This window comes from Pelodiscus sinensis, chromosome 1 (genome assembly GCF_049634645.1).
Source record: "Pelodiscus sinensis isolate JC-2024 chromosome 1, ASM4963464v1, whole genome shotgun sequence".
NCBI lineage: Eukaryota > Metazoa > Chordata > Testudines > Trionychidae > Pelodiscus > Pelodiscus sinensis.
The window spans coordinates 185,733,303-185,745,447 of NC_134711.1; the positions used below are offsets into that span (position 1 = coordinate 185,733,303).

General features: G+C 43.4%; 1 protein-coding gene across 2 annotated transcripts in view; it reads left to right on the forward strand.

The window, feature by feature from the left end:
* Positions 1 to 708: 708 nt before the first annotated feature.
* CHAF1B (chromatin assembly factor 1 subunit B) overlaps positions 709 to 12,145 on the forward strand; it is a 34,182-nt gene continuing 22,745 nt past the window's right edge. Inside the window, exons 1-6 of one of the 2 annotated variants that reach the window (XM_075911669.1) lie at positions 709 to 850; positions 3,161 to 3,287; positions 3,644 to 3,776; positions 4,519 to 4,636; positions 6,296 to 6,399; positions 10,919 to 11,015. In XM_075911669.1, coding sequence (XP_075767784.1) covers positions 3,162 to 3,287; positions 3,644 to 3,776; positions 4,519 to 4,636; positions 6,296 to 6,399; positions 10,919 to 11,015 — 578 coding nt within the window. In that variant the 5' untranslated portion in view covers positions 709 to 850; position 3,161. Of the gene's footprint in view, positions 851 to 890; positions 984 to 3,160; positions 3,288 to 3,643; positions 3,777 to 4,518; positions 4,637 to 6,295; positions 6,400 to 10,918; positions 11,016 to 12,145 lie in introns of those variants that run through there. The other variant, XM_075911679.1, reaches the window with a different exon arrangement.

Genomic DNA, 12,145 nt, shown 5'->3' on the forward strand with positions numbered 1-12,145 from the left:
GGGTGCTGTCTAAGGTTCTCTGCTTGGTGTCTCCATCTGGCTCCGTTGTTTTGAACCTATGACCTGCACTCCTGATCCCTTTATTCATTGTTTGTCCCCCATAATCAATGGAATCCTGGGTCCAGTGGACCTTCCTGCAAGGCTCGGAGAGGGGCTTTTAGAAGTGAACTGGGCTTGTGCCTGCCCACGTCCTTGGATTCAAATAGTGACTCAGAAGAGGGAATGGCTGCTGCTCTGCCTATTTATACCCCCCTTCTGTTCTTGTCACCACCAGTTGGAGCTCTCCCTGCCTTCCCCTTCCCTAACACAAAGTGGATGCTGGGCTCTGGTCAGGACTGTTGACTATGCTGTTAAAAGACTAGTCAGTAGCAAGATGGGGCTAAGGTGGGCTGAAGCTACTGGTATGTTTCAGCTTTCCCCTGGCATATGTGGGGCTGGGAGGCAAGGAAGCTGTGTGCCCCGTCTCCCTGAGTACTGGCTCTGCAGCTGCCATTGGCTGGGAATCACCACTATGGGAGTTCCAGGCAGCAACCTTAGATAAGTGCCCCCTGCAACCCACCAGCATCGCAGCCCCACTAGGCTGGGAGGGGGGTGGAATGGGGGGCGGGGCAAAGGGAACAGAGCGTGCTATTAGAGAGTTGCCATGGCAACCCTACAGCCCTACCCAGCCCTGGCTGTGGGCTCCGCGGGCGCTGCCCAGCAGGTGGCGCTGCATCCTTGCAAGTCCCCCCCCCCCCCGGGAAGTGTCAGCGCGCGCATGCGTGGTTCGTGCGGGCGAGCCGTGGTGCGCGGGAAAGAGGAACCCGGCCGGCGGCACCCGCCTCCTTTGCCCCGCGCGCGCCTGCCTCAGGTAACCGGCAACCGAAGGCTCGGGGCGGGGAGGGGGGAGCGCCGGGGGCGGTGACCCCGCTGTAACCGCGGTGCGCCCCCCAGTATTGGAGGGTGATGGGGGGGTGACGCTGGGGACGCGGCGCTGGGCTTTGGTGAGAAGCAGCTACAGGGTCGCTGCGGCTTCCTCCCCCCTGCCCCAGGGGCGCGCTGCTGCCGGGCCGGTGTTTTCTGGGGGGCGGGGGCGCTGGAGCATTTTGAAAGGGGGGGGGGTTGGTTTGCGGGTGTATCCGCTCCGCCCCCCTCTGCCTGTGTCGCTCCGGGGGGATTCGCCCTTTTAACCGCGGGTTTGTGCGTGTGACGCTCCTGCGCCCTGTCGGCAGCGCGGTGGCGATGTGCAGAGCCGGAAGAGAGCCGCTGGGTCAGCGAACATTGCTCCCTTGTTGCTGAGGCCTCTCTTGTTCAAACGCTTCCGAGGGGTAGCCAGGCTGGAACAGCAACAACTGAAAAAGCAACAGATAGGCTGGTAGCACTTTATAGACTAACAAAACATGGAGATGGGATCGTGAGCTTTCGTGGGCACAGCCCACTTCTTCAGATGGCCACAATGCTGGCCATCCACGACAGTCGCTCTCTGAGTTACGCCCACCTCCACTTTTACGACCATCCGCACTTAGGACCAAAGCAGTCGGAAATGCGGATCCGAGTTCCGAACGGCGATCCATGCTTACGAACAGCGCCGTCGCCATGTAACACTATGGGATCCAAGTTGTGAACACTTCGAGTTACGGACCAAGTGTTGGTGCGTAACTTGTTCATAACTCGGGGAGCGGCTGTACTCCGCTCATCTGAAGAAGTGGGCTGTGCCCACGAAAGCTCATGATACCATCTACATGTTTTGTTAGTCTATAAAGTGCTACCAGACTATTTTTTTAGCATCTTTTGTGTGACTAGTAAGCAGCTCTTCTCTTTTCTTAGGAGGAAGAATTTCTGTTCTGATCCATCTCAAGTCCCACTTTTCCTAGGTTCATCTCTCTTCCCTCTCCAGCATGCTAAATCTTTTCTCTTCATTTTACCTTAACTTTCATGGTCCATGAGGTCTGCTGCACTGAACAGTGAATTCCTCTTTTACCCATCTCTCCCTGCTTGCTGTGTTTCTAGCATTATTCTTGCTGCACTTGCTGACTCAAAAACCAGCCTATGCAATTATTTTTGCTGCAGTCAAAGCAGGCAGTGGAGGGATCAGAGCAACATGAAGAATGCAACCACTTTGAGATCTGGGGATCGGAAAACATTTATGTCCAAAGAAATGTACCTAAACACTGCTCCAGCACAACTCTGTCATCATAATAAGATTTCCAGTCATGGAGTTGAGAGCTATGGCTTATTCTCTGAAAAGGTTATTGCTCTTGCAGAAAATGTCAGTTATCATAAACTAGGGGTGAGCAATAATTTTTGATGTGGTGGGGCCACTCCAAAATGTTGGTAAGTGGTCAAGGGCCACACTTTTCTATGGAGGGGATGGGAGGTCTGAGATGGAGGATGGGTGCAGAATGGAGCTTGAGGTAGAGAATTTGGGTGCAGGAGAGGTTATTAGGGGGTGTTTGGGTGAAGGACAGGGTTCACAGTGCACAGAGCTTCCCCCTTCCTCCTGACCACAGAGAGGCTGTGTCTAAACTGCAGGGTTTTTTCGAAAAAAAGTAGCCTTTTTTCGAAAAAAACTTCACCTGCATCTAGACTACAGCCTCGTTCTTTCAAAATTACATTGAAAGAACACGGCTTTTCTTTCAATGGTGGCACTCCTCATTTCACGAGGAATAACGCCTTTTTTCAAAAGTGCTCTTGCAAAAAAAGGCGCTGTGTAATGCAAACTGTGCTTTTTCGAAAGAGAGCATCCAGACTGATTGTAGTCTAGATGCTCTTTTTTGAAAGAAACTTGCAGTCTAGACATAGCCAGAGAGAGATGGAACAGCTAGCCCTCTGAGCTCTGGGGCTGCTCCCTGCCTGTGGATCGAGTGGGACATGCCACAGGGCAGACTGAGACACTGGGCCCCTTGCTTTCACATCTGTCCAAGTGGGTTGTGCCCACGAAAGCTCATGATATTTATATATTTTGTTAGTCTCTAAGGTGCTACAGGACCAATGTTGTTGTTTTTTTCCCTTTTTTTTAGTTACAGACTAATACTGCTACCCCTCCGAGACTTTTAGTAATCTTTTGTAATTTACTGTAATGTTTTTCTTAAAATTTCTCTGTTTGTTATTAACTTTGACTATAATTCTTGTAAAAATAAATGCAAAATATCTGATATCTGCCATGTTTTCCTTTAAAAAGAATGAAGGTCATCACTTGTGAAATAGCATGGCACAACAAAGAGCCGGTGTATAGCTTAGACTTCCAACATGGAACTGAAGGGAAAATCAATCGACTGGCCTCAGCAGGAGTAGACACTGCTGTTCGTGTGAGTTCCAAATTTCGCTGATTTTAGTGTGAGCAGAATATCTAACAAGACATTTAATTTTACTTAAAAATCTCACATTCTTCCAGTTTCCTACTGCCCCACAAGTGAGTGACTCAGATAAAAGGTTATGAGAAAGTGGGCCATGAGTTTTGTCAACTTGAGTTTAATTTTCTGAATAATAATGCTTCTTAATTTCATCAAGTTTGGGTAAGATTTTTGAAATATCTGCATTCCTTCTGCCTCCTTGCAAAATATATAAATAACGGAACTGAAGAAAATGGTGCACAAGATTAAAAATTAATCAATTTTCAGGTATATAGCAGGCAATTTACTATATGTAATTCTTTTATAACTAGATATGGAAAGTGGAAAAAGGACCAGATGGGAAAGCAATTGTGGAATTCTTATCAAATCTAGCTCGCCATACGAAAGCAGTGAATGTTGTGCGTTTCTCTCCCAATGGTGAGGTTTTAGCATCAGGAGGAGACGGTGAGTAACAAAAAACAATATAAAAAAGATAGATGAAAGTCATGTAAAAAGAGCACAGAACATTTCCGATTTGGGGTTTGTATGATCCATTAACTTCCCAATCATGGTGATATATGAGTGTTTCACATACCCTGGTGAATTTATTGGTTGAGCCTCCTTTGAGATACAAAATATTTTCTCTGTTTTACAGATATGAAAGAATTGTTCCTATTTTACAATTGGCGTATTGAGCAGCTCTCCCAATATCATAAACATAAAGGGACTCTGGCAGAGTTTGGAAATTACATACATCTCCAGAGTCACAGACCAGTGTTTATTCTAAGGACAAAGGGACTGGTTAGCTCTCTTGTGTTTGACAGGAATGTGTAACATTTTGGGGAAAGATTTCCAAAGGCACAAAGGGCAATTATATACCCTCTGAAAGTCTTTTGGAAGTTGGGAACCTGACTTTCACTTGGACCTTTGGAAATTTCCTTCTTAATCAACAGTTAAAAAGTCCAGGAGAGCAACATAAAGCAAAACTAACTTATACATTTGTCTCCTGTTTCTACATAATAAAGGTAACGGGGATAAAAACATTTCTAGGTCAGTCCCCTAAAACAAATCTCCAAGACTAGTCTAAATATTTTTGCTGGTTGATTTTCAGATTACATGTAACATAATAGCACAATAAGACCAATATAATAATTCATTATAAACAAAGCCCAAACATTTCTTATCAACAAGTCATATTATTCCACAGACGCTGTGATTTTATTGTGGAAATTGAATGATAACAAAGAACCAGAGCCAATAGCATTTCAAGATGAAGATGAAGCTCAGCTGAACAAAGAAAATTGGACAGTATTTAAAACATTAAGGTAATTTAATTGGGTTTTTGGAGAGTTTTCTTCATTCCATGATGCTCTTTGTCTGGAATGGCTTTCCACTCAACTTATGCAAATCTCTTACCGGGGGCCCTCCCCCCCCCCCCGAAAACTCACTTGCTTCAAAGTGTATTCCTGTTATTCATTCTAATTACTGTTCTCATTTAGTATCTGTCACTAGCAGTGTTCTGTACCAGTCTGTTTCTCCAGTTTTCTCTAGCAAAGTTCTCTGCACCTACTTATTTACTTCAAAAGCTCTGTTTTTGTACACGAGGAAATGTTAAGTAAACAGACATTTTTATTACTGAATTTATAATTAATATAATTTAATCATGAATATTAAACAAAGGGCCAAAAGATAAAACAAATCACGTCTGTTTGCTAAGTAAAACGAGAGCAATCAGTCCTTGCCACATTTTTTAAACTAGTGTTTAGAGAGTTGTTGAAAAGTTTTATTCCAGCTGACTGGCAATATTACTTTCAAATTACAATAATTAAAAAAAACTATGAAAAGCGACAATTATATTATATGTAATACAAAATAGCCTTTATTTCACATTGTACATGATACTCATTAAAATGTATGTGTACTCACAGTTAAAATAGTTAATTTAATTGAAACGAGTGGTTGTTTCAGTCCAGTTCCTAGTAGGCAAGACATCAGATCACCACTATCACAGTGAGAACTGAATGGCATCCTGTTGTCACTCTCTGTGGAGAAGCAAAGAAATGAAAGGCTATGGAAACCTAATTAACCTTTTGTTCCTTCATGGGACAATATGTGGAATGCTATCCTCTGTTTGAGCAGCATCTGTGGATAAAATGAGCACTTTGGTTTTTCTGTGTGATTATTATATTCATTAGTAATTCACACTCCTTTAAAAAAATAAACCTAGTATTTCTACATGATAAATCTGAGTAGGTACAAAGTATGTAAGTACAAAATATGCCTTTAAAAGTGCTTGTATAATTTCCATACAAGACTGAAACAGCTTCCAAAGTAAATTAATTAAAATTAATATCTCTTTAAAAAATGGGAATGTGGCATATTTTGTCATTCAAATAGTCACTTTGATGCAGAAAGCTACAAAATAATGCTAATGATTCTTACCGTTTTTAAACTTATTTTTTGTGGATATTTTGCTAAAGTGAACCTGATATCAGAAAACATTGGTTCAAATGTAATATGAACTAATTTAGATTCCTAGATTTGATATGACTTCTTTTGATATGCATCTTTTTCACTGAACATTTCTTGTGGAAAAAAATTATCTGTATAGGAAAGTTTTCTAAAAACGTGACCTTTCTTGTATTCATATATTTTATTGCTACATGAACAGTAGTGTGCTCATTACACACGGTTCTGGGAATGTTAATTTTTCATACCTTATATATTATTTCGTGTCATTTGTGAATTCAAGATTTTTATTTCTTTGAAAGATGCAGTGTTATACAGAGGTTAGCAGGGATATACGTGTTTTACTTCTAGTAAGAGTATATATTTTAAAAAAAACCAGTGGCTGGCTCTCATTGTAGTAACCTCTTTGGTTATATAGGTTTTCAACGTGTTTTGTTTTTTTTGAAATCTGACTTTGTTTATAATTCTTGTTCTTGCTATAACTAATGATCACGATCTACTAATCTGGATTTCAGAGGCCACTTAGAAGATGTGTATGATATTTGTTGGACCCCTGATGGAAACTGTATGGCCTCTGCCTCAGTAGATAACACAGCTATAATGTGGGATGTCAACAAAGGTAATTGCAAAGTTTCTAATTTGTGGTATCTAGCCTAAGATCAGTAGAATTGCTTAATGTTTAAGAAAATAACTGAAAGCATCTTTTTTTTTTTTAATGGCAATATGGTCAAAGTATTTCCTGAATTTGTGAAGGTGGGGTGAAAATACCTCTTCATCTGGGAGAATGATGTAGTGAAATCTCATTTTGTGGACCAGTTAGAGACACAAAAGTCAGGAAGGAGTTATTTGTTTCATAGAAATGTACAGAATCATCATTTCCATGGTGCTACTTTTTGCAGCATGACAGAGGGTACTTGTGCCCTCCCAGCTCCAAGTCGTTTAGTGGGTGGAAATTTTGATAACAGTGTTGTTAAGGGTGTGTTAATTTTAATCAAGGCGATTTAAATCACAAAAAACCCTACTGATTTAAATTAATTTTCCCACTGATACAACTTTACAACAGTGCAAATCTGTTCACTAAAACATGTTTACAGCTCAGTACAACATTTTACAACATCTAAGAGGGTGTAGTTTGTCTAATTTTTTTAGATAACTTGACTTTTATTAATTTAGGAAATAGTATGCAATATTCATTGCCTGTATCAAGCTGCAGATGCAGCAGCAGTACATTAGGAATGCTAAGAACTAAATCTTACACACAAACACAACACTTACATTTTATTAAATTAAATCTTAAATGTTACATAAATATTTCACATTTGCAGTTGCAGCAGTCTCCTGAGTTAAGGACAGCAGTTAGCTACACTCTTTTTTTTTTAATTTAAATTTTCAAATTTTATTAACTCTAACAAACAAGTTCTCAGAACAATAAATGTACGGTGTCCTTAAAACTTCTACAACTCGCTCTCATCTTCCCCCACTCCCACTGTCATTTTGATACGGATCTGATTCCATGTTACCATAAAAGCTAAGATGGACTGTGCTCAGGGTGCACTTAATTTTGGAATAAGCCTCACTGAAAACAAGTACAGGATAGGATTCCTTTGGGAAAGCTGAGTTATACCAAAGTAAAACAGGGAATAGACTTATGGCATCACCATTATGGTCTGTGACCATGATGTTCCAAAATAAGAGGCATGTATTATGTAATATTAAGAGAGAAAATGACATTTAGTGGCATCTAGTAACTCTAGATTTCACTTACTGCAGTTTTCCGTACTGTATACTTGGATGATAGATTCTAAACGTAAGGATTAGCTAAGCTAAACTTTTTTTTAGCAACATCTAATAGTAAAGAGCTTGGGAATTTACTTGTTAAATCACATTTATACTAAAGGGCATAGAGAGTCTTGATGAATAATGCAAAGTTGATCTACATTGTTCTTAGATATATCCACATTTTCATCCACGTTATTTTTTTCCCAATAAGCAGTTTTCATTATGATGTTTCATTCTTGCAGCTAGGCCCTGCATCATCTTCTTGCACTGCTTATGCTCGACACGTTTTCCTTTTTTACCCAGGGAATACATTTCTTCAAAATATTCCCAGATAGAGTGTGTCTTACCCAGAACCCATGATAGTTTTCTGTGGCAGAAGCATGGGGGAATATAGGAAGTTGTGCGTGTACTGAATGTCTTCCCTTTGTCTTTCCAGTTCACTTTCTGTTCATTTCTGTACTGCCTTTGTTTGTTCCTATATATTGTCTGTTTGTCTAGGCAAATCTTAACTAACTCTGATGTGCTTGGCACAGGTCTATCACTACATAAGCACAAAACAAAAATAATCCTATCCAGCCTGTGTCTGTCTTTGCACACATTTGTGAGAAGCAGACACTGAAAACCCAGAACTTTCAAGAAGCAAGAGCTGGTTGTTATGCTGGACAGACTAGAGATATTAATTCATTTTTATGAGACTAAGTGTAGGAGTAGCATGTTTGTGATAAGATTTAATTGTAACTGTTGTTTTTAAATGAGAAATTTCGTATTTTATTGATTATAAAAATCCAAATTACATAAAAATTCCAATTTTTAATTAAAATTATTTTTATCCATCTTGGTGTTGCCAGATATGGGTTGATTTGGGTATCTCTTGGATGCCCTTTCTTACATAAATAGTGGTAAAAAACGTGAGAAATTTTGAACAATTACATAGGTTTATATTCCACGAAATATTAAAATATAAACTTTTTATTTATACTAACACTGATATCCAAAACAGTACCAGCTATTAAGCATCAGCCCATTCCCATCTCATTTCCCAGTCATGATTCTTTGAGATTTGTGGGATTTATTCATGTACCTTGGGACATCTGTAGCATTGAAGTGTTCATGCCCATGACTTCCTTGATGGGATAAGCCATGGGAGAAGCATTGGAGCTCCTAGTTTCAGAATTAGATGGTTCCACTAAACACAGCACATCTATAACCCACTAGTTAGTGTGCATTGCGTTGTCCTCTGTGCTGTATTCACAGAGGCTGAGTCTGTTATAGTCCCACATAGCTCAGATTCACGCCAAGCCTACTGTATGGGGACTATAGCTGTGCTGACATAATCCCATACTCTAGACCAGGGGTTGGCAACCTTTCAGAAGTGACATGCTGAGATTTAATGTATTCACTTCTATTTATGGATCTGTGTGCCTGGGGAGAAGGGTTGAGGCAGGCTGGGTATGGTGATCATATTTGCTGAACCAGCTGCAGTTAGGGAGAATGGTTTAATTTAAATTATTAAAACGATTAAGCATTTTAACTTTCTCTTGTTAGTTTATCGAACTTCATTTTAAATAAAGTAAAATATTCATCTATGATCCACAGAAAAATCAGTTGCGGACCACACAAGCGAGAAGCAAAAGAACTCAACCCTCACTGATGTGACCCCTAACTGAGACACCTCACTCCTCTGGCACTCCAGCTCAATGGGGTGAGGGAAAGGGACAGGGAGGATTGAGATTCAGGGCTTCCTATAGGCCAGATTAATTTTTGGGGGGTTCCAGAGTTAATTAATTTTGTGGACCCCCTTAGTCTCTGGGGTGAGGACAAAAATTAGGGGTTCAGTGTGCAGGACAGGGCTGTCAGTGAGTGGGATAGGGATGGGGCTGCAGAATCTGTGAGAGAGGTGTGGTGCAGAATGGGGAGAAGTTGTGAGGTCTGGGTTGGAGGTTGGGTGCAGAAGCAAGCTTGAGAGTAGGGTGTCTTTCCAGGAGGAGGCAGCAAGAACAAGGGTGGGTACAGTGTGTGGCCAGGAGGAAGGGTGCAGGAGTAATGATGGATGCAGGAACAGAATGGGGGTAGATGTCTGGCTGGAGGGTGGGTACAGGAGCACAATAGGGTGTCTGGCCAGAAGGGAGAGTGTCTGGCCAGGAGGGCGGATGCAGGAGCAAAGAATGGTGTCAGAGCAAGCTGTGTATGTGGGGTCTTGGCAGGGGGAGGGGAGTGAATGAGTGGAATTGGAATGTGGAGGGTCTGGCCATGAGGAGGGGCGCTTACTTGGCTTTGCACCCCCTTGCAGGGGGGAAAGCCTCTGGACAGCATGTCACTGCACTGCCATTCCCCCAGCAGGGTGGGTAGGGGGAAGGAGCTCAGCTTCTCCATGTGGGGGGAGGAAGAGAAACCCTGACCTTCCCTGCCAGACCTGGCTCACTGCCGCTCCCCCAGCATGGCGGGGAGGGGCAGGAGGACAGAGAGTGGAAACGTAACTGCTGAGCGCGCACCGCAGCGCCCCTGCTGGGGCTGAGGTGGCAACTCCAACGCGAAAAGGTCCAGGGACAGTTCCGCCAGGTTTTATCTTGGAACCCCCCACACCTCTCCCCCGCAGCAACGGCGATAGCTGTGGTACCAACAAGAGGCCTGGAGGAGGAGGTGGCGTGTCCAGACCGGGGACCTCATGTGCCACATGCAGTCCTACGAGGGGAAGGAGAGGGCCGTGCGGCACATGGTGATGGGGCAGTGGGTGGAGGAGTGGCCAGAAAAATGCGTACCACCGGAAGCCTGTTTAGAGTGCGCTCTATGGTAGTGAGGGGGAGGAGGCTGCTGCTGCACCATGAGAGGAACAATGGCAACTAAAATCAAGACAGTCCCATATGGTTGGCGTATGGATCCGATGGAGAGGCTCGTGTAACAGTGAAAATCAGTTTGCGTGCCACTTACGGCTCACATGCCATAGGTTGCTAACCCCTGCTTTAGACACATTTCATGTCAACAGAAAAGGTTTTTGTATTACTGTAGGAACATTACTTTCCCAAGCAACAATTTTTTGCATAGTTCTATAGATCAAGCAGGTATATTGAGAAGCCTGAATTCTACTGTTTTAGGTAACTTTTGTACTCAGAAACTGACAGACTAGGAATAAAGCTCAGATGTACATGCCTAAATTCAGTGGTCGTGGTTCAGTTGTGACTTTGTGAACTTAGTGAATAAAGCAAATATTCCTATCATCATTGTAAGACTCTTTACAAGATAGTTATAAATTTAAGATTAAAAATATATAATACTTTACATTCTGAAATACTTGGCCTTGTTTTATTTCTGAAATTAAAAGTGATTTATGAAATAGAAATTGAAACTATTTTTATTTTTAGGACAAAAAGTTTCAATTTTTAATGAACACAAGAGTTATGTACAAGGAATAACATGGGATCCTATAGGCCAGTACATTGCAACTCTTAGCTGTGATAGGTGAGTTATTTTAAGTGTTTCCTATTACTGTTGCTTGTTGCATGCTATTTAAGAAAATAATAGAATGCTTTTCATTTCATAATTATCAATATTTAGAAAGATGAAGTTTAATTGCTGTTCACATTAGGAATGTTAAAAAGCATTTTATTTACCAGGTAAATGTGTAACCACTGAAAATTACAAGTGGGAGAATGGTAGCTCCCGTGCAGCCACCTGCCTCACTCTTACAGTGTTCCTCTCTGCAGGACTGCAGACAGGAGCCAGTGTTCATGGGCAGCTAGCTTTTAAGCAGACTCTCTCCGAGCACTGGCTCCCACCTGTTCCTCCTTACCCCATTCCCCCACTCTCTGTGCTGCTGCCTCTGATACAGAGGCAGCAGCGATGGAGGTGCTTTGTGCAACCATGGAGGTTAACTGATAAACCCCGGCTCATCGGTTAACCGTGTATACTATCTCATCCCTAGTTCACATAGATCCTTCTAAGGCAGGCATGTCCAAAGTCCGGCCCGCGGGCCAAATGCGGCCCGCGGTCGGATTTAATACGGCCCCCCGCTTCTCCTGGCTCCCCGGTGCTTTTTCTAACTGGCGCGCTCAGCGCGCCGCTTCGGGCCGCCGCCGCCGCTGCCACGGTCCCAAACCCTGCCCCTGCACTCCGCTTTGGGGCTGAGAGTGCAGGGACAGCCCCCGCTTCCTCCCCCTCTCCTGGCTCCCCGGCACTCCTCTGACTGACGCCGCTTCCGGCCGCTCTGCCGCCGTCCATGGCGGCCGCTGCGGTCCTAAAGTCCACCATGTAGGGCACGTCCACAGCCCTGCTCCCCCGCTTGGCTACGGGTTCGCCCTGCCCCCGGGCCGCCGTGAGGCCAGCGTGCCCTGCGCTCTCCACCCACCTCTGACCCTGCAAGCCCTCTACCTTGGGGCTGAGAGTGCAGGGACGGACTCCGCAGCTGCTGAGATCAGGGACGGACTCCGCAGCTGCTCAAGCTCAGTATCTGCGATTGGCCCTGCGCACTGTCAGCTTCCTGGCGGGCTCAGGCACGTGGAGCTCATCATTAGAGACTTCGCCACAAACAGCCACAAAGGCAAGATAATTCTTGTTGGGCAGTGTATTAGTGCAGTGTATTACTTGGGCAG